Genomic DNA, 21,601 nt, shown 5'->3' with positions numbered 1-21,601 from the left:
GTATGGTTCAGCCGTTTGACCCATAATCTCTGCTTTTTTCTTCCTAGCACTGGCTTGAACCTAACAAGTCCATCTCCAAGCAAATGAAATGTAAGTGTCAATCTGTGGTTTCACTTTTGCTATGAAATGTCCAAAGATAGGTCCTGTCTCTTAACAAAATTTCTCCTGCCAGGGAAGAAATGGATGGAGGGAGATGAACATGTGTGGGTGGGGGCTTCTCTCTCTTAGTGGGTGCTGTGTAACTTCTTTTATTTTCTGGCCTTTGCCTTCCTTGAAGTCACTATCACCTTACCTTCATATTTCATATTTGAACAGGAACGTTGGAATTAGATGACTAAGTATCTGTTCAACATAATCACCAGGTACCTGGTTCCTTTGGATTGTGGAGGTTGCTAGTAGGTGGTTCAGGATGGGAGGTGCAGTCTCGGGGGGATAAGGAAAGCAGGTGTATTTTGAAACTAGAATCTTGCCAGTAACTTTATTGAAGATTGTATTATTCTTTTGTACTCCTCAAACTCCATACAATAATTTTTCCCCCTTAGTAATTGTTTTCAAGCCCTCATGATGTTCTGAACTGCTTTTTTTTTTTTTTTTTTTTTTTTTTTTTTTTGGTGGGGGGAAACAGAGGCAACAGATGTTGCCTTGGGAAACATCTTTCTAGAACAGCTGGTCATCTACTTTGGGCATTGTGAAGAGGGTGTTGACTAGATCCTGGATGGCATGGTGTTTTGTCCTGATCATCTGTGCCAGGCTATAGGCAACCTGCTTTTATTTATGGCTCGGAGGAGGGCTTCTGAAATGCATTTCAGAAATTCATTGCCTGCCCTGAAATCCATTTATCCTTCCATGTCAACTTTCCCAGGGCTCTGAAATGTAGGCGATAAATCAGTTTCTCATCAGAAATCAGTTTAGTGCATATTATGTCACTTATCATTATTCAGGGGATTCTTTCCTTTTTCAAATATGAAGAAATTATTCTGGGCAGGCCTTTTAAGTGGAAGAAGGAAGAAACCAAACACGGATGGCAAACTAGCCACTAATACATTTATTGCTTAACCCTCTTTCCCCACCTCCCCCCATCCTCCCTCTCTTGTTCCCTTCCCCCCCATCCCTCCTTCTTTTTATCCCTTCCCATTCTTCTTCCTTCCCTCCCCTATGTCTCAGGAGCAAACGAACTCTGGATCAATGCAGGAAGGACAACTAAGTTGTTCTGTGGCAGGCTAATGCCCATGGCTGCTGGGAGCCATGGCTGTTGCAGGGAGCTGGCAGGAAAGATGTATGAGGTGAAAACAAGGGCAGCAGTGGACATGTGAAGTCCAGAGAGGTCAGTGCGTTGGGGTGTAGCTGGAATAGAATTGGGTCAGGCATCCAAGAAGAAATAGCAGGACAGGTATCAGGGGGCTCCATATAGAATGATATGCAGGATAATAAGAGTGAATAGCATGTCCAAAAAAATTGCTGATGCCTAGCTTTTATCCCTTGGCTACTAAGTTTCGATATTTTTGTTTATGTATGTAAAAGGGTTTACACAATTTTTCAGTAAACTTATTTTCATGTTTAATGATTCTTTGACTTTGGTTCTTCAATGTCATGCAATATTTTCCTTAGGCTACACACAGTTTAAAAATATAAATATCTTTAAAGTCGGATGTATTTCAGTACTTAGAAGAAAAAAAAAACCTTGTAATTTGTAAAGAATTTGCTGCTTAAGAGCTTTGTTCCCATGCTAAGTAAACCTGAACAACCCACTGGAAATGTATAATGTTTGGTAAAAATGTTTTAAAGATTGACATTTGACTACTGGGTAATGTCAATCTAATGACAAATGAAATCTGAATCTGGATAAAAGCTGTGTAAAATTCAATTTCCAAACCAGATGGGGTGACTCACTAGCTCTAGGAAGTGGTAAAGGTCTTGTCCATCACCCAGTCTGCTGTTGTATTTTTGAGGACATTACTGAACAAGAAATTATGTAATTTTCCCAAGATCACAAATCTAGTTTTGTTGTTGTTGATGATGGTGTCTTTTAGTATCAAGAATTTCTTTATTCTTATATGTATATCCTGGAAACATTAACTTTAAATTAGAAAAAAATTTAAAATAGGGCTTGTATATTGTTAACCCAGAGAAACTGGGTTCAACTCCTGGAACTCATCCAAAAGGATCTATCTGGTTGCGGAACTCCAGGCAACTTCCTTCTTGGGTATCCTTTTATACTTTGACTGCTTTTGAGAAGCCATTGAGGACAAAATTTCTTGGAGGAACGGTTTGATGGTAGACTTTCATGTTCTTTTCCCTGACCCTATTGAGATACCTTTACCTATGGGTGTTCCTAGGAATGGTGTTTCCCAGGGTTGGCTGAGGTCAGCTGCCCTGATTAACAAACTCTCTACAAAGGCATTATTATTTCTTACTAGTATTTTTTAAAACTTTATTTTTATTTTACTTTTTATTTAAAGGTTTTCAATTTTAATGAGATATAATTGACATGTAACATTGTATAAGTTTAAGATGTGTAACATAATGATTTGATATATGTATATGTTGCAAAATGATTACCATGGTAAGATTAGTTAATATCCATTACCTCACATAGATATTCACACCTCATGTATTAAAATAGGTTTTAAATGTCCATGCTTTTTCTTAGTTCAAAATAATTTAAAATGAAAACTCAAACTATTTCCTTTCTCTTCCCCCTTGTATCTCCAAGCCCACTCTGAAGAAATAACTGTTAACAATATTTTGTATATCCTTCTGGGATTTCTTATGTATATATAAACTTCCCCAATGTATGTGAGACCTTTTATAAACAAAAAATGAGATCAATCTGTAAACATTTTTCTTCACGTTGTTATTTTTTAGTAATTTTAGAGGGTTTTTTTTTTTTTTTTTTTTTTTTTTTTTTTTAGTATCGGTGATTGATGACTGGCTTCATTTTAAAAATGGCTGATAATTACATGCATGTATAATTAATAGACATCAAAATATTTTCTAATATTTTGCTATTATACATTATGCTACAATAAACATTCTTGTATGTACTTTCTTGAATCTTATGCAAGTACATCTGTATTAGAAATTCCTTTTAGAAATGAAATTGTTGGATTAAAAGTTATACATATTTTTCATTTCCTTAGTGATAAATATCCATTTAAAGACCTTATAGACCTTATAGTAAGTTATTCCCAACAATGTTACATGACAGTGCTTGTTTCCCTCAAATCTTGTTGAAAATAAGCAGAATCAAACTTATTTTTATGTTGACTCCAAATATTAAGGAAGAGAAATATTTAATTGAGAGAATAGTTAGTTGGACAGCTCCTTAGTTTGGTATACATTTTAAAGTGGAAAAACTTCTTTTTTTTTAAATTTTTTTTTTCAACGTTTATTTATTTTTGGGACAGAGAGAGACAGAGCATGAACGGGGGAGGGGCAGAGAGAGAGGGAGACACAGAATCGGAAACAGGCTCCAGGCTCTGAGCCATCAGCCCAGAGCCTGACGCGGGGCTCGAACTCCCGGACCGCGAGATCGTGACCTGGCTGAAGTCGGACGCTTAACCGACTGCGCCACCCAGGCGCCCCTAAAGTGGAAAAACTTCTTAAACCAAAGTCTTTTTTCTCCTCTGAACTTAAATTTTACTTTTTAAATGAACATAAGGTAAAATTGACCTAATTTTGGTGTATAGTTCTATAAATTTTAACATACAGGTTTGTATAATCTCCAGTACAGTCAGGGTAGAGACTATATCCATCACCCTCAAAACCTCCCTTGTGCTCTCCTTTTGTAGTCACACACCTCCTCCCCTAGCCACTAGCAACCCCTGATTTGTTCTGTCAGTATAGTTTGTGTCCTTTGAGAATGTCATATAAATGGAATCCTAAAGCATGCAATCCTTTGAGACTGGCTTCTTGAATCAGCATTAATTACTCAGAGAATCAGCCAAGTTGCTTTGTTTGTGGATACATGAAACAAAATTAATTTAAAAAATTGGTCTTTGTAAATGTCAAGAAAGTGATGAACCTCTAGCAAGACTGATAAAGAAAAAAAAAATAGAAGACACAAGTTACCAATACCAGGAATGAAAGAGAGGCTATCACTACAGACCCCACAGAACAACTCTGGGCATTTAAGTTTGGCAGCTTAGATGAAATGGGCTCATTCCTCAAATACCAGGAATTACCAAAACTCACCCAATATGAAATACATAACTTGAGAATTTTTCTAATTATCAAAGAAAGTAGGTTAAAACACTTCCGGACAAGAAAATCTCCAACCCATTTGCTATTGCTCTGTTGCTGCCAGAGCCCCCTTTGCCTTAACTAGGAGCTTCTCTTGGAGCTTTCACCATCCATGGTGGTGCCCTTCCAGTATCTCAGAGATCTCTCCAGGGGATACCATAGGAAAAGACTGTGGAGAATCCAACACAGTTCAGTGGTCCTTTGAATTCTTGTTGTCTTTTCCACTCTACCTACTATTATTTACTTTCCAGTGTCCTTAGGTAGCTGCTGTACACATTCTGTCCAGGTTTTATAGCTGCATTCAGTGGGAGAGACAGGGTAGGGTGCAATGAATCAGTACTTCCTGGAACTGGAACCTTCAGATCAAACTTTTTATCGTTCCTTGTTGACTAGGTCAAAATGAAGGTAGGCTACATAATTTGGGCAGTATTAAGGGGCATATCTTCTTCATTTCCCTATTCCATCATTGCATGTCCATAAGTTCAAATGTGGACTGTGCTTTGATCTTTTTCTTTCCAGTGTATTCAGATAGTGGGTTGTCTGCAGATTAAGTGTTAAATGAAATGGGATATTTTGGATGTTTGGTTTTCAGAGTCCTTCTTTCCCATGTAGGAATAGTGAATGTTCTCACCTATACCCTACAGATTTTGGCCTTGTTCCCATAACTGTAGAATGTAGTTTAGTGTGTTCACATGTAGTAGCACACATCAAGAGAACAGAACTTTCATGTCTTGTAGGATCTATTTAACCACAAAAACTGTATTAGCATGAAGAGGTTTTAAAAAGTTATACATTATGACTCAGACATGCACAAATGTGACATTATTTCCCCATGACTGAATTCAATTTGCTGTGAGCCTCTTTTCCTTTGCGGACAAAAAAGTTCAGTCTTGCCACTTCAGGGTAATTTAAGATCTGCCAGTTTAGAATTTGATCTCTTTCAGGAAATTACTCAGTGAATTCATTATTTAAACATAGTCACTTGAAAGTGCATACTTCCGTATTGGGGTATTTTTCCCATACCAAGAGCTTTTCCTCTTTCTCCATTCCCAGAATGGCATCATGAGGCAGGGGAAGCTTACGTATCATCATGGCGGTGAGGGTGACATCTCTCTTGTGCCCAGTCCTCTGAATCTTCCTGTGGCCTGTCTTCTGTGACTTGGCCTTTGTTTGCTGCCCTCTTTCCCCACTGCATCCTCTCGGAATGTGACTGGTCCCATTTGGCCTTTCAGTGTGTGCTGGCATATGCTGCTAAGACCTGTGCTCCTGGCCATGGTCTTGCCCTGCACGTCTACAGAATGTCACTCTGGTGGTGCTCTCTCCAGGTACCTTTCACTCACTGGCTCTTAGCACTTCTGTATTTACCACTGGGACAGGCAGACACTGCTCAGCCTCTTCTGTGCCATGCTTCAGCCTCAGGAAAACTTATGTACACCATGTAAGGTCCTCCTCTGCTTAAACACAGCATGGGGCCATTTCTTCAGTGTCCTTCACTGACACTCACAGTGTCCTTCAGTGTCCTTCAAAGTCGTAACACAACACTTCCCCAAACTACTCCAGGATTTCTTTGTCTTGCTCCCATGCCTCACTCTGTTCAGCCAAGCTAGGGTGTTCAGGGGTGCTGGATGCCTTTGCATAGCTCCATATAGCATCTTAAATGTGGTTTTGTTCTCTGGGTCTCTCCAGGCTCTCTACTTGTCTTCCTTCCTCACCCCCTACCCACAATTAATACTGGTTTTTGTCCTTGGATACAAGATTAATATCCTGAAACAATACTTATTCATAAGCAGCAACTATTTCTGAAATGTAATGGGAAAAAGGGCTATTGCTTCCAATAGCAATAACAAATAAAAACAGAAATTACTCACAAATAAATATAACAAGAAATGTGCAAAATCTATATAAATTTTGAAATTTTACTGTGGAGTAGATAAAAAGAGTTCAGTAAATGGAGACTTCTTAGCTTCCATTTGATATTGCGAAGGTCAATTTTTTTTGCAAATTAATGCATACCTTCAAATAATTTTTAAATCAAAATATCAATGAGATCCCTTATGGCATTTAACAAACTGATTCTAAAGCTCATTTACAGGGGCATCTGGGTGGCTCAGTCGGTTAAGCGTTAACTTCAGCTCAGGTCATGATCTCATGGTCTGCGAGTTTGAGCCCTATGTCAGGCTCTGTGCTGACAGCTCAGAGCCTGAAGCCTGCTTGTTCGGATTCTGTGGCTCCCTCTCTCTCTGCCATTCCCTGTTCATGGCCTATCGGTCTGTCTGTCTGTCTCTCTCTCTCTCAAAATAAACATTTAAAAAAATGTGAAAAAGGCTCATTTACAAAAGAAAATGCTTCGGAATAGCTGATAAATATGTGAAAAAGAACAATGATAGGGTCCTTGTTTTATTAGGTAGCAAATCAAGGCATATGAGCTATAATTATTGAGTCCTCGTGATAAGACACGTTAAGATAGACACAGGAATAGGAAAAGAAACCAAACAGAAAAAGAAAAAAACCCTTCAAACTGACCCATTATTTGTGAGAATATGGGTTATGATAAAGATTGTATTTCCTATCAGAAAGATGGATTTCAAGGCATGATTTTATGGATTGCCTTTCCACTTGGAAAAAGAAAAGAAGCTAAAGACCTACCTCACACCATGGGATTAATTCCTGATAAATTCAAAAGCCCAATATATTTAATCATCTGTACAAGTTTTAGGTAAAAATTCAGGACTATTTCTTATAATTATGGAATAGGGCTTCCTAAGGAAAATATAAAAAACAGAAATAATGAAGCAAAATGCTGACAAATTTGTGGAAAAATTAAACTCATGTACCAGAATATTTGCTTTGCTACTGCAAATGAGCAGTAGATTTTCAGTAAATATTTGTCGAGTGAATGAGTATAAAACAAATTATAAATAAATGAAAACACAAGCAAAATAAATAATGGAAGAGCATTTGCCAACTACCTAACGAGTCGTAAATATGCAGAATCTATAAAGTGTGATGGTATAAACCCAAAGATAAACAACTCAATAAAAAATGTGTAAAGACCCGTAGAAGGAATAAAAATAAATGGACAGGAAACTCATAAACAGGTGCTCAATATCATTAGTAACAAGGAAAATGTAAATTAAAGTATTTTTTGTTACACTGGGAAAATGGTTAATACTGATAATATCCAATTGATGAGGATGAGGGTAACACTTCTGGTGGGGGCGTATAAACTAGAAAAGCCATTTGGGAGGGAAATTTGGACATATCTTTCTAGATTAAAGATGTCTGCGTCCCTCACACGCTAATGACAAACGATCCGTCCTGGGCATAATAAGTGAAGAACTATAACAAAATGGTGGTAATTTAACCATTGGATTCCTTTTAGTTCTTTCATTTTTGTCAAAGCGCTCAAAAAAGCAGCTGGAAGGTAATATGAAAATTATGTTTTAGCTGATTTGATTACATTTTTGTTGTTGAATTAAAATTGTCTCTAAAGGTATCAGCCATCGCTCATTTGGACTCATCTGATGAGTTAACTTTCTCTCTGTGTAGAATAAACTGCTTTATATAGGAGATCCTTGAATTTTAATTTTGCACTGTGCAATGATATGCTTCATAGGTTAGTTTAGAATGATTAACAATATTCAACATCAAAATTTATGAGACTAAGTGGTGAATTCAAAGAAAGTACCTAGGATATTTAGTGTAAATCAGAAGTAAAAGTGTAGATGTGTTTAAAAAAAAAATGCCTATGTATTTTGATCCAATGAGCTCATCTCCATGAATCTATTGAAAGCAAAGTTTATCCAAGCACAGGTATATATTGATGCAAGGATATCTGTGGTAGTGTTGCTTATAGCACTGAGAATTGGAAGAAATAAAAAGCCTGTAATTTTGGCAAGGCTGAATAAATTGTGGAATACAGACAGTCGTTAGCCTGTAGTATTGACACTGAAAAATTTATTAGATAGATCTTGGAGTTAAGAAAGCAGGTAAAGATACCACCTAGAGAATGATCCCTATATATGAAAATAAACAGATTATTTTATTTTATTAAAAAATTTTTTTTCAATGTTTATTTATTTTTGAGACAGAGACAGAGCATGAACGAGGGAGGGTCAGAGAGAGGGAGACACAGAATTTGAAGCAGGCTCCAGGCTCCAAGCTGTCAGCACAGAGCCCGATGTGGGGCGCGAACTCACAAATCATGAGATCATGACCCGAGCTGAAGTCGGACGCTTAACCGACCAAGCCACCCAGGTGTCCCTAAACAGATTATTTTAGATGACTATGTAAGTGCAGAGAAATTCTGCAAACGTCTGTACTAACTGGTTACCTCAGGGGAAGAGAGTAGGTAGAGGGAGGTGACGAAATACATTCTATTATATATAGTTATATTTTGGGGGTACTTGGGTGGCTCAGTTGGTTAAGCATCTGACTCTTGATTTTGATTCAGGCTGTGATCTTGTGGTTGGTGGGATTGAGCCCTGCGTCTGGCTCTGTGCATGGAGCCTGTTTGGGATTCTCTCTCTCTCTCTCTCTCTCTCTGTCTCTCTGTCTGTCTTCTCTCTCTTCTCTCTCCCCCTGCCCCTCTCCTGCTTGCATTCTCATTATCTCTCTCTCTCTCTCTGTCTCTCTCTCTCTCAAAATAACTGCATATTTTTAAGTATTTATATGTTTTACTCAGGTCCTTTTTTAAAAGTTTATTTTGTGTGTGTGTGTGTGTGTGTGTGTGTGTGTGTGTGAGAGAGAGAGAGAGAGAGAGAGAGAGAGAGAATCCCAAGCAGGCTCCATGCTCAGCACAGAGCCTGATGCAGGGCTCAAACCTATGAACCATGGGACCATAACCTGAGCTGAAATCAAGAGTCGGATGCTTAATGGTCTGAGCCACCCAGGCACCCCTTCTCATATCTTTTACAATGAGAATATTTTCCTAGATCTCTTGGTAATAAAGAGAAAACAAACAGAAGGAGAGACTGTTTTATGTATAAATTGAGAAAGAGAGGGAGAGGGAAAGTTAGGGGGGAGAGAAGTGGGGAGTGAGGAAGGGAGGAATCAAAGTTCATTATGTATTAAGAATGTACTATAGAAGGGCGCCCAGGTGGCTCAGTCGGTGAAGCATCCGATTTAGGCTCAGGTCACGATCTTGCAGTTCATGGGTCTGCGTCGGGCTCTGTGCCTACAGCTCTGAGCCTGGAGCCTGCTTCAGATTCTGTGTCTTCCTCTCTCTCTGCCCCTCCCCCACTCATGCTCTTCCCCCCCCAAAAAAAAAATAAATAAGCATAAAAATTAAAAAAAAAAAAGAATCTGCTATAGCAAAAACATACCTAGATGAAAGAAGGCTCACCTCCAGGGAGGTTCTCTGCTTAATCCTGGCTGGTACCTGATTAGCCCCGCTGGATAGTTAAGATCACCTTCTTGCTCTATTTATCAGACACTGTGCTGCTGCCAAGCACCCTGAAGGAACAGGGTTGCTTGAAAATGGCTTCTGCATGCAAATCAGGATGGGGATTACCGCCAGCTTCTGCATAATACATGGTGTAACTCAGCCATAGAGCAATGTCGAGTCAAGTTTGCTGGCTGGTGTCTGGAGCGTTCCTTCCCTGAAGTTATGACGGCTCTGCCTGGAAGCCTGAGAGGGCATGTAATTTCTCTCTCTGATGGCACTGTTTGTGAAACTTTGTATTTATGTGGCATTCTTTAGCTTTCCAGCACCCCTTGAGGCTAATCTACTGAATAGTCCCCTTGCTGCTGAATAATTTCCTCAAAGGGGAACGTATCTTCTTCTGCAGCATACAGAGAGAGTACAAGGAGCCTAGATTTTTGCTCTGGGGTGAGGAACAGAAGGAGAAAAACCATAGGTCCCATACCGATCCATGAGGCCAGTTTGGATGCCCGCCTCCAGTGACTCTGCTGAGTACGTTGGTTTCCTCGAGGGCTGACATAACAAAACTATCCCCACTGGGTGGCTTAGAAAAATAGAAATTCATTCTCTCACAGTTGTGGAGACTGGAAGTCTGAACTCAAGGTATCAGCAGGGCCATGCTCCCTCTGAAGGCTCTAGGAGTGAATTCTTCCTTGCCTCTTCTTGCTCTTGGTGGTTGCTGGCTGGCCTTGGTGTTCCTTCCCTGGCTTGTAGCTGTATCATTCCAATTCCTATCGCCATCTTCATATCACTTTCTCCCTGTGTTTCTCTGTGTCTGTGTCCAAGTCTGTTTCCTTTCTCTTACAAAGATAACAGTCATTGGCTTTAGTGATCACTCTAACCCAGTAGGACTTCATGTTAATTACATCTGCGAAGACCCTATTTCCAAATAGGGTTACATTTTGATGTTCTCGGTGGGCAGGAATTTCCCAGGGAACACCACCCAGCCCACTGCACTGAGTGACCTCCACTCAGATCTCCCACATCCTTTAATATTTCTGTTTATTCTTTCAGTTACTTTCATGCTTTTGCTTTGTGGCTCATTTCCCCACTTGTTGTATGTGTTCTTTCTTGCAGACCTCAATCATATGCTTCTGATAGTAAAGTTTCATACATTTTACTTCTCCAGACACCCATAGTGACAGTAACCCCATCTCTGACCTCTTGGGGCGGTCTGTCCCATTGGCCTCATTATATACTTGTCTAATCATATCCCCTGTATTTAATTTGGAAGATTTCTTCACCTGGTCCATGGCTTAAGCTAGGGCTATGCATGTAATCAGTACCTAATAAATGCTTGTGGACTAGAATAAAAAATGTTCCTTTTAGGGACCAGGTAAAAGAAGATCAACTGTCGTGTTCTTTAAAAACAAATCAAGGGGCGCCTGGGTGGCTTGGTCGGTTGAGCGTCCGACTTCAGCTCAGGTCATGATCTCACGGTCTGTGAGTTCGAGCCCCGCGTCGGGCTCTGTGCTGACAGCTCAGAGCCTGGAGCCTGTTTCAGCTTCTGTGTCTCCCTCTCTCTCTGCCCCTCCCCTGTTCATGCTCTGTCTCTCTCTCTCTCAAAAATAAATAAACGTTAAAAAAAAAAAAAAAACAAATCAAAACACACACCTGATGAAAACCCATTGCATAAATCAAGTAACTGTAGGTATCCAGCTGTTGTGGTTTAGTTGTGGCTGTTTTCATTCTTTCCAGCTTTCTTCATTCCATTGCTTCTCTCCGGCTTTGGAAGCCAGCTTCTGTTATTCTAGTGATAGCTCAGTAGGTTTGGCATGGTATCTCTTTTTCTTCCAGGTACAACTGTTTCACTGAAAATTCCCACATTTGGTCCTTGTATCAGAAAGTCCTTGCAGTCTGGGCCTATAAGTGGTCTTCATGTTGCACTCTTGTGTTATTTCCAATATGGAAAGAAATAATGGTAACGAGAGTAATGACAAAAGAAAAAACCCTTAAATTATGGTGTGCAATTCTAAATGATATGCACATGCGATAAGTCACAGACTGATAATTTTTAGCCTTGTCCTTATGGTATGGTTGGTGACATTGATGTCATTTTTACTGAGTATAATGGTCAGTTCTTGGGCTTCAGGGAGGACCCAATACCCCTCCTCTTTGGAAGGAGGGAGGGGATGGGGTATCGGAGAGAGCAGAAGGCAAAGAGCATCACCCTTGTATCACTGGGAGATACCTTCCAGGGGCTTCTTTCTACCTTCAGGAGCACCCATGTTGTTTCCTGGGCCACACGATTCAAACCTATACGTGTGTGGGTGGTCTAAATGTGTGAATGATAACCCCGATGGACCAGGAGATTCCATGCTTGGAATGGGAGTACTGGAGGCAATGCAAACATGGGTCAAGTAGGTGGTTTTATTCAGGTCTCTTTCCATTTGGTTGGAAATCCTTTATAATGCCTCATTTTTGGATGCAATTTTATAGTATAAAATCTTAGTATGCAGTTACATAAGTCATTGAACTTGGCTTTTATAATTATCATCATTACTAGTTGATTCACACTTACCGACATGATTCCTCAGGGTGTAGTTATACAACATCTGCAGCAAGCAGACACCTGGATCTCCTGCCTTCAGTTTCATGTACTTTTGCTAACTTTTTGTTTTTGTTTTGCTAAAATTCTCGGGTCATTGCACCCTGCTCTCTGGGAGCAAAGTGGGGAAACCAAAAAATTCATTTGACTGACTTTATTGAGATATTTGCTTTATTGTGGTGGTCTAGAACCAAACCCACGGTAGCTCTGAGGTATGCTTATGTAGGTCTAGGTCAAGTTGAAGGGCTTTCCCTCATCTACATCAGTTTCTTTTTTGTCCTCTAGAATAGTAACAAATCCTATGGGTTGAGTACTTAGGTCTCAGACAGTCTGCTGAGAGCTTTATGTCATTAACTCATATAATCCTCATCATGGGCTCTATATCAGGGATCAACGAACTATGGCCCTGAGGCCAAAAGCAGCCTGCCATCTGTTTTTTATGGCCTATTGGCTAAAAGTAGGTTTCATAGTTTTAAATGGTTGGGGAGGGGGAAGCAAAAGACAAGACTTTGTGATCTGTGAAGATGATCTGAAATTCAGATTTCAGTGTCATATTGGAACACAGCCATGCCATTGATCTACATCTTGTCTGTTGTTGCTTTTGCCTTATGCCAGCTGGGCAGAGTAGTTGAGACAGAGACCTTGAATCCCGCAAAGTCAAAAGTAAAAGTTCACTGATCCTTAATCTGGGTGATTGGTTCCATTATTATCCCCATTTTACAGAGAAGGAAATGGAAGCTGAGAGTTTTCAGTTTGGCCGTAGCAATTTGTCCCAATGCTGAACTTGAGATTAGAAGTGGTGGACCAAAGTCCCTGTTAGAGCTTCTCCTGAACAGCACAGGCAGCCAGAGAGTTCCGAGAGCAAGTGTTTGTGAAGCAGCGGCTTGGTGATCCAGGATCCCCTACGAAGTTCTCAGTGCATCCATTTGTGTGTGTGGGCGCGCCTGCCTGTGTGATTCCAACCTAAGAGAACTGTAACAGGAGGAGGTTGAATTAAATACAATGAAAAAAAAAAACAAACAAAAAAAACCAACCCTCTCTGCTTTGGAAGTAGAGGCAACACAGTGCCAGTAGCATCTTGGAGGCTGCTGGTTGTCATTTCAGTGGAAGAATGATGGAGGGATTATCACTCTTGATGATGATGATAGTAACAGTTGTCGCGGCAAGATCATAATCGTTTCCAGCGAGAAGAGAGCAGTCGTTAAGAGAGCAGTTCTCCGGCTGGCTCATTAAAACATCCCAAGAGTTATAGTTCGTTGAATGAGTGAGTAATACTCTGCCCTTTTGGTGCTCAAGTGTCCTTTTGCGCATGTGCACAGAGTTTCTGCTCCTGAGTGGTTCGTAGAAGAGACAGCACCGATAAATCCATCGGTGTCACTATGCATGCTGTATGCACAATGAAGTGGGGTGTGCCCCTCGGTTCTCACTGTAAAGCCCCTGCCCCCCTCCCCAAAAGACACGGGAGGGACATTGTTCATTTGGTTAAGAGTGAAAAAAGGTATTGGTGGTGCTGAGAAGACCAGGAGTCTCTGATGCCTGCTAGGGGCCCTTTGGGAAACGAGCCTCCTGTTTGCAGGCTCTAGAGGTCTTGTTGGCAACAATAAACCCTTTGCAGTGTTTCTCCCAAGTCTTAAAATCTGACAGATTGATCAGTGCCCCCCCGCCCCCGCCCCTGCCCCTGCCCCTGCCCCTGCCGTGGAGTCCCAGGAGAGACATAGGCCAAGTTATAAGAGTTGCCCTAACATCTGCTGGAGCCACCAGCTCTAAGCTTCAACTGCAGTTTAAAGGAGTTTGGGGGGGGGATTCTTCATAGGTGTCAGCCTGAGTGTTTATGATAAAGATCATGCGTTTATATGTATGTCCCTACAGTTATGCTTTTTGTTTTCCTATAGCTCTACACCATGATTGGAGGAAGACTCCTTTTATGACAGGCCACTAAGTGATGTTCCTCTCGAAAAAACCTCCCCCAAACCCTAATTGTTCTTATAAATATTTGAGAACAGTCATTGGTTAAAAATAGAAAGTTGTTTTTTTCACTTTCACCCAGGACCCTGCTCAGCTAATCCTTGCACACCCCAACCCCATTTCTGGGCAAGATCTCAAAGTGGAGATGAGAAAATCTGTCTCTGCCTTATAAATGGCTGTTCCTCTCCCCATGTTCTGTGTTAACCAGCTACCCAAATGATAATACCTGGGATCTGCTGATGCCCAAAGAGGCCACTGAGCTGTCTTATGGAGACGCTTGGCCTCCCCAGCCCTCGTCTGGCAGGTAACGGACCTCTGTGAGACAGGGGCCCTGTTATTCTCAGTGCAGTTGTATGCTCCAGGCATTTTTAAAGTGGATTTTGGCATTTCCCCCCCTCCTCTGCTACTCAGTGGTATTCTCGTTTTTAGCACTTACGTGGCTGAGTAAATGTTTCTCAGCTGAATTCAATTCAGGCTTCTCCATTTCTTTTTCTCATTTCCAACTCTTCATATCCTTCTCTTCTTCCAGTAGGAGTAGGCTAAACATCCCAATGAAACAAAAGTTCATATTTAGGTAGTGTGCCATGTGCACTTGCCAAGGGCCTGTACAAACACCTGTGCAAGGTAGATGTGGCCCCTGGTGCTGTCCCCTCTTCCAGAGCAGGAAACTGAGAATGTAGGTGGCTTGCTCGAAGTCACTGTTGGAAGTCCCCCTCCAAATCTGGGGACTCATCCCTTGGGAGATTTGAGGTTACCTCCACCCTGTGTGCCCCTGTCACTGATGCCGAAGCGTTAGTACCTCAGTAGAAATGGGCTACAGCGTCTTCCCCCATGGGGCCACCATGCTGCCTGGTCTAGTAAAGACACACAGTGGCTGTTCATGATGACACCATGGTATAGGGTCCCAGTTCAGGTTGTGGGCTCCACGTCTGGTGGTTCCTGTTCCCCGGGTAGCTCCTTCATCAGATGTTTCCAGGTTCTGATCATGTACCAAATGGTTGGCACAGATAAGAGTCATCCTTTATCCTTTTACTCCTGTAGCTTAAGGATAAGAAGGTGTGGAAGTTGGAATGGCATAGACCTGTAGTCTCTTGGAGAAGGGAATAGGCTCATCTCTACAAGGGAACAGCCATTTATAAACAGGACATTTAGACATGTCCCAGCCAGCTGCCAGGTTGATCGTGGGAAGGCTCCTTTTGTACACAAATCCAAGTTCATTTACCCAATACACAGCAAAACCAATCACTGAGACATCAAATATGCAGCAAGGAAAGGGTTTATTGGAGAGGTAACCAAACAAAGAGATGTTTGCAGGGGGCAAGCTGCAGATCTGCCTCCTCAAAGCAAGAGAATCAGGGATACTTAAAGGCAAAGGAAGAAGGACCTGGGTATAGAGAGGAGCTACGTAACTTCAGAATCCGGTAATAAGTAGGGGACTTGTTTTCTGTACCTGTCGGGATCTTCTGCCTACGTTGTCAGTGGCAGACATGTTAGTATGATCTAAGGGTTGAGTTTTAGGTACTTCTGTGTCAAAAGTGCATCCATTGGACTCACACACACGCGCAAAGAGATGGCCAGTAGTTTGACTGGTTCTGGCCAGTTTCACGGTAAAGCCTTGAGTCTCTGCAAAACAAATAAATTAACATTTTGCTATCATGGTCTCAGGTAAGAATGCCATGTATGGAAACATGGCTGCAGGCTGTATTCCGAGAACAAGCAGATTTGGGTTAAGAGTTACAGTTGTACTTATTAGTCCCATTAACACTTTGGTTACCAGTTTCACTTTAACAGTTAGTTACCCAGTTGGTGTGGCTGCGTGCCAGTGCTCCAAACCAGTGCCAGCACTTTTGGGAGTGACTTTTCCCCTATCCCCTGGTTTAATGACATAACATTTTAAATCGTATTTCTTCCCTTTTTTGGTCTTCTGGACGGTAGTAAAGAGAATTGCACTTACCTGCGTGGATTTAGTCATAGTGGGGAGGGTAAAAGGGAACAGAGGTGGGGGTGGTCTTTTTTCACCCCTTAAATCCTTTCTGCTTTATTCTTTATTTTCTGTTGATCATAGCATTTATGACCTTCTAATGACCTATTTATTTCACTTATTAATTTTGATTTTATGCCTGTTTATTCCACTAGAATATGTCTTCCATGAAGACCTAACTTTTGTCTTTTTATAGCTACTCTTATTTGTACATCTGAACTTGTGCCTAATACCTAGTAGGTCCTCAATAAGCATTTGTTGATTGAATTAATTAATCTTCCCTGTAGAAATAGCTATTCCAACCAACTCTAGAGTTCCTGAATTTGTTCCAGATGTTGAAGGGCAGAAATTGAAATATAGGGTCAGAAGTTTTCAAAAATCTCAATCCTAGGAATTGCTATAATAACTCAGACCATGGGCCTTCTAGACCAGTATTTTGATGGGATGAATGGTGATGGTAGGGCATGGCTTTTTTTTTTTTTTTTTTTTTTTTTTGACATCTGCCTCAAAGTTTGGGGTTAATCATTCATTCAGCCAGACAGAGTCCATCTTTTATCAATAATTAGCTCTGGGGATAAAAAGTTGAACAAGATATATAGCTCCACACCCTCATAAATCTTGTCATCCATAACTAGATTAACATTTTGGGGGAGAAATTATTTATCTTTTCAGCCTGATCCAGCCCTGTCAAAAAGCATTCCTTAACTTACTTGATTTGTAATAGAATTTTGCATCCAGAGCCTTAAGAGAGTTTCTCAAGGAGAAGCCTGTTGCCACATTGACTTTTTCAGGCATGGGCAAGGAGGTTGAACTTCTCGTCAGCTCAGATCCCTGGTGCAATACATGGTTCACTATGTCAAAGTCATGTGCTCCTTTTAACTTACAGGGAAACTCTTTTTCTTTTATTGGTAACATGGGGTCAATAATGCTGGATCAATATGAGAGAAAGACACAGTAGGGGTATATATGATGGTAGAAGAAAATGGGTAGAAAATTTCAGACTTGAAGTTATCTCTTTTTTCTGCTTCATGCTCTCATCCCTTCTCTGATAATGGGTCTGGTGGTGAGTGTATCCCCAGTACCTTGTATTAATTTTTTCCATGATCACGTCCTAGAAAATGGAAGATGTCAGATATGACTTTCTGTGTGACTTAGCAACAGCATATATGAAAAAGATGAAGAGTGTTGGCCAATTAGAAACTCAGAGTGAATCGACAATGAGATGAGGCTCGTGAGGGGGAGCAACAGTTATGTCCAAACTGAGGCTGGTGATGTCCCCTTACCCTAGTGGATGTGGCAGTCCCTGGGGGGTGCTTGAGGAAATAGACAAGAATATACCCAGAATGGGGGCACTCCAAACTGTTTCATGTGAAGAGCAGTTGAAGAATGGAGGATGTTTATTATCAAGAAGACTCAGAAGGACCATAAGTACTACTTAAGAACTTCCTCCGAATGAGGGAAAGGCTTTGCATGTGGGAGAAGCATTAGACCATTCTGGAGCCTGAGGCTGAGAACGAGGATGCCTGGGCTGGACTTCCTACAGTGAGGGGTGTTCAAAGACGGTTGCCTGGGGAGCTGTCTGAGCCTCAGTGCCTGATTCCTTAGGCAAAGTCAAGAGTCCTGATTTGTAGCCAGTGAGCTCAGATACCTACTGAAGCCAGCCTAGGGCACAGTAAGCAGATATGCTGACCAGGAGGAAGAGAAAATGACAGCTCTAGTTTGGAGTCCTCTTCTGTGATCCTTCTTTCCCCAGTTTGCTCTCAGTGGGCTTTTATTTTTTCAGCTCCCTTTAAAACATTTGCATGTACCTACTGACCCAACAATTCCAAATTTGGAAGTCTGTATTATAAAAAAAAAAAATATAAATACAAATACTTGATGAAGTATGCACAAGGGTGTATGTAAAAATATTACAGAAATGTCGAAGCAACCTGAATGACAATTAAAAGAAAATAGTGGAATGAATTCAGATGTATCTGTAATATGAACTACTATGCAGTTAATATAGACAACGAGTTGGATCTATGACTACTGTCCTAGAAGGATGGGAAGAGTATAGAGTTAAGTGAGAAAAGCAAGAGAAACATATGTAGCGTGATCTCCTTTTGTGAGAATAAGTTATAAAAAAAATCCCTTACATATGTGATCATATTGGCATATATTTGCATGAGTATGGCAAAAAGGATGGAAGCATATAGGTGAAATTGTTGACAGTGGTTGGAGAGTTGGAAGGGCAAAGTGGGTGGGGACCTGAGAGACAGAAGGGACAGGAATAGAGACAAAGAAGGAAAATGAAAGGGGATGGTTTATCCATTCATCCGTCTATCCATCCATCTGTCCATCTGTTATCTGTCCATCTATCAATCTATTATCTATCCATCTGTCTGTCTATCGATTATCTTCATTGGTTGTGCTTAAACATGTATTAATTTTGAAGACTAATAAAAGAAGCTATAAAGAAAAATTCCTTTTTTATGCTGTTTCCATTGTTTGCTCTGTTGTTCTTGTCTTATAAAAACTGTCTCAACCTTTCTATTAAAGACAGCCCACAGGTTTCCTAGTGAAAAACCATCAGCTCTAATCCTTTAAAGGTGGTGACTTAAACACATTAAATCTGGGGAATGTGTAAAGATTAAATATTTTGAGTTAAAACTGAACTTCTAGATATCATGAAAGATGAATGACTGGAGGATCATTTGTATTTTTTTCTTCGTTGTTTCTTTGCTGGTGTTTATTTTCTCCTAGTGCTCCAGAAAAAAATGTTTCCTTAAATCCAGGGAACACAGGGTTGGGTTAGAAGCATCCAACTCAGGAAATTTGCTAGTTCCTGGTGGGGAAGTAGGGCATTGAATGGAAAGAGCTCTGACATCTGTGTGTGTGGGTGTATGTGTATAATCGGTTTGTCTCTGCTGAGATGGCCAGAAAGATGCTTCTGTGTTTTCCTGTGATTTGGATGCTTTCTTTCAAATTATTTTTAAGAACTGTTTTCCATATTAAATTATACTCAATATGCATTCATATTTGATGCTGGTAGTTCTTTCTACATCATTTGTCTACATACAGAATAGTCCCAGGCATTATAGAGATGGCTGGGGATTTAACCCCTCCTTATTATGAAAGAGGATTCTTGGACAAGAATAGGACACTGTTTCCTGTTTGCATTTGGGTGTAGAGTCAGAGCTGATCCCAAGTAGCCATACTGATACAAAAGCAAAACATGAGTGGGTATTTGAGATCCATAGAAATAATTATACTAACTGTCGTATTTCTTTAATTTTAAGGGGTTCATTTTATGTGCTGTTTGGAATTTGAATGCATCTTACTACACTTGTGTGCATTTATTAGATTAATATTGCAAGTCAACAGTGGTTTTGTAATTAAGGATGTCAGAAGTCCTGCAGAATCACTTAGTTGGTCCTTGAGTTCCAGATAATGCAATTAGAACATTCTAGAATCATGAACCTCAATCAGAATATCTATCTCGATTCATAGAAATCAGGCAGTTATAAAAGCGTTTATTTTCATAGTGACTGCCTCGTAGATAATACCAAAATAATACCAAAAATGTATACAAAGTAGAATGTGTGCATGGCTGACTCATTTTTAAAATCATTTTAAAAATTGTGATTTTAGTTCAAAGGCACCATCGTTTTGGGAAAACTAGTCATGTGCAGTGACATTTTTCCACCTCACAGTCTGAAAAATACTTTGCTAGGCCCAAGGCCTGAACGGGCAATTTATCTGTCACAAGGGGGTGGGAAGAATCTGAAGGAAGAATATCATTTGAAGCTGTGACCTGGAGAGAACGTGATGTGGAAAGATGTGCTAACTGACTAGGTTGCCTGTGTCCCGCATTTGCTTTGGGTGTCCTGTCAAGCGTTTTCTTTAATTGTCGCTGTGGCTTTGTTTCCCTGGGCATAAGATCTGTTTCCTCCAGAAAAATCTCTTTCTCCCCGGCCCCCACCCCCCACCCCCAAGCTAGGCTGTAACTTCACAGCTGACTTTCCTGTGTGTGTTGGAATCCATGGTCTTTTGCTGCTTTTCTCATGCCTTTTCTTTATGATGTTTCAGCTCATCCACCATACACCATGTGCTTTAGAGTGAAATTCTACCCACATGAACCCTTGAAGATTAAAGAAGAGCTCACAAGGTATTTTTCGTTTGTTTGTATGTTTCACGTGCACCTTTAACCAGCCAGGGCCTCCAAGTCCTACAGGCTAGCTGTGCCTCCTGTCTCGATCAGAACGTCTCACCGAAGCAGGCGCTCAGTTCGGCGTTTTGGCTTGGCGTGTTTCTCTTGCGCTTCATTGCCTTGGGATTTTTCAAACCGTTGTCATTGGGAGTGTAATTAACTGCACACACAAAAAGTGGTGGTTATAAGAAGGAGGTATTCTCTGAAAACATCTGACAGTGGGGTGCTAAAAATAAATAGATGGTGACGGTCTTTAGGATACAGGCAAATTCATGGCTAGTGCAGCCCCTGGGACAATCTCTTGGATCTAAGCTGTTCAGGAAGGGAAAAGATCACTGGGTAGTACGGACCATCACCCCACATTCCGCTTGCTGAATGGCCAACCTTGGGGCTGTCTTCCCTCTACTTGGAGACTCTTCTCAGGCCAACTCTGAATTTTCCACTTCTTCAGCCTCTTCCCTTCTGATCTGCCTCGACTGGGACCATATCCAGGTCTCCTTCTGGGTTTTGTTTTTGAGAGCATCCTCAGCCAGTGCAGCTGAGCAGGGTCCCAGGAAGGCCAACTTGGTGGGTGGTGAAGAGCTGACACATGCTTAGTTCTCGATGAGGCTCTGGTTAGGGGACTCCAGACATCACTGTGCACACTCATCCCTCAGAATAATCTGCATAGGTCCGAACGCAGCAGAGATGCACGGTGATACATGGGGTTCTTGGATATTTTGCCTCCTCCTATTCACAGGTCTCCAGTAAAGCTTGACCATTGTGGCACTGAGGTAACCTTGTCAGGGAGCAGATGGTTCCTTTCTCCATTATTAATTTGCACACAGCCATTAGTGAGGTTTGTGCTTGGGGACGGGGGCAGGGCATGTGTGGAAATGAGGGATACATAAGTAATGGACACTAAGTGGAGGCTGGCAGTTTGCAATCTGGCTTGCTTTGTTAAAAAAAGATTAGAACTCACGTAACACAAGTTAATTTCACCATTTCAAAGTGTACAATTCAGTGTCATTAAGTACATTCCCATTGTTGGGTAACCATCACCACTGTCTCATTCCAAAACTTTTTCTCATCACCAAAAGGGAACACAGTACCCAGTAGCAGTCACTACTCACTCTCTTCTCCCCCAGCCCCTGACACCTGACGACCACTCATCTGCTCATTTACTCTGCCTAGTCTGGACATTTTGTATGAGTGGAATCATGTAATATGTGGCAGGGGCTGCATGAACTACCAAAAAAAAAAAAAAAGACA

General features: G+C 41.0%; 1 protein-coding gene across 2 annotated transcripts in view; it reads left to right on the top strand.

Moving 5' to 3' along the window:
- The window catches only part of FRMD3 (FERM domain containing 3), a 307,700-nt gene that overhangs the window by 166,986 nt on the left and 119,113 nt on the right, over nt 1–21,601 (top strand). For both annotated transcript variants that reach the window (XM_030294382.1, XM_030294381.1), the window contains exons 3-4: nt 48–90; nt 20,230–20,308. In XM_030294382.1, coding sequence (XP_030150242.1) covers nt 48–90; nt 20,230–20,308 — 122 coding nt within the window. The remainder of the gene's footprint in view (nt 1–47; nt 91–20,229; nt 20,309–21,601) is intronic.

This window comes from Lynx canadensis, chromosome D4 (genome assembly GCF_007474595.2).
Source record: "Lynx canadensis isolate LIC74 chromosome D4, mLynCan4.pri.v2, whole genome shotgun sequence".
NCBI classification, from domain to species: Eukaryota; Metazoa; Chordata; class Mammalia; order Carnivora; family Felidae; genus Lynx; species Lynx canadensis.
Note: the sequence above shows the minus strand (reverse complement) of the source record. Positions and strands in the feature narration are given on the sequence as shown.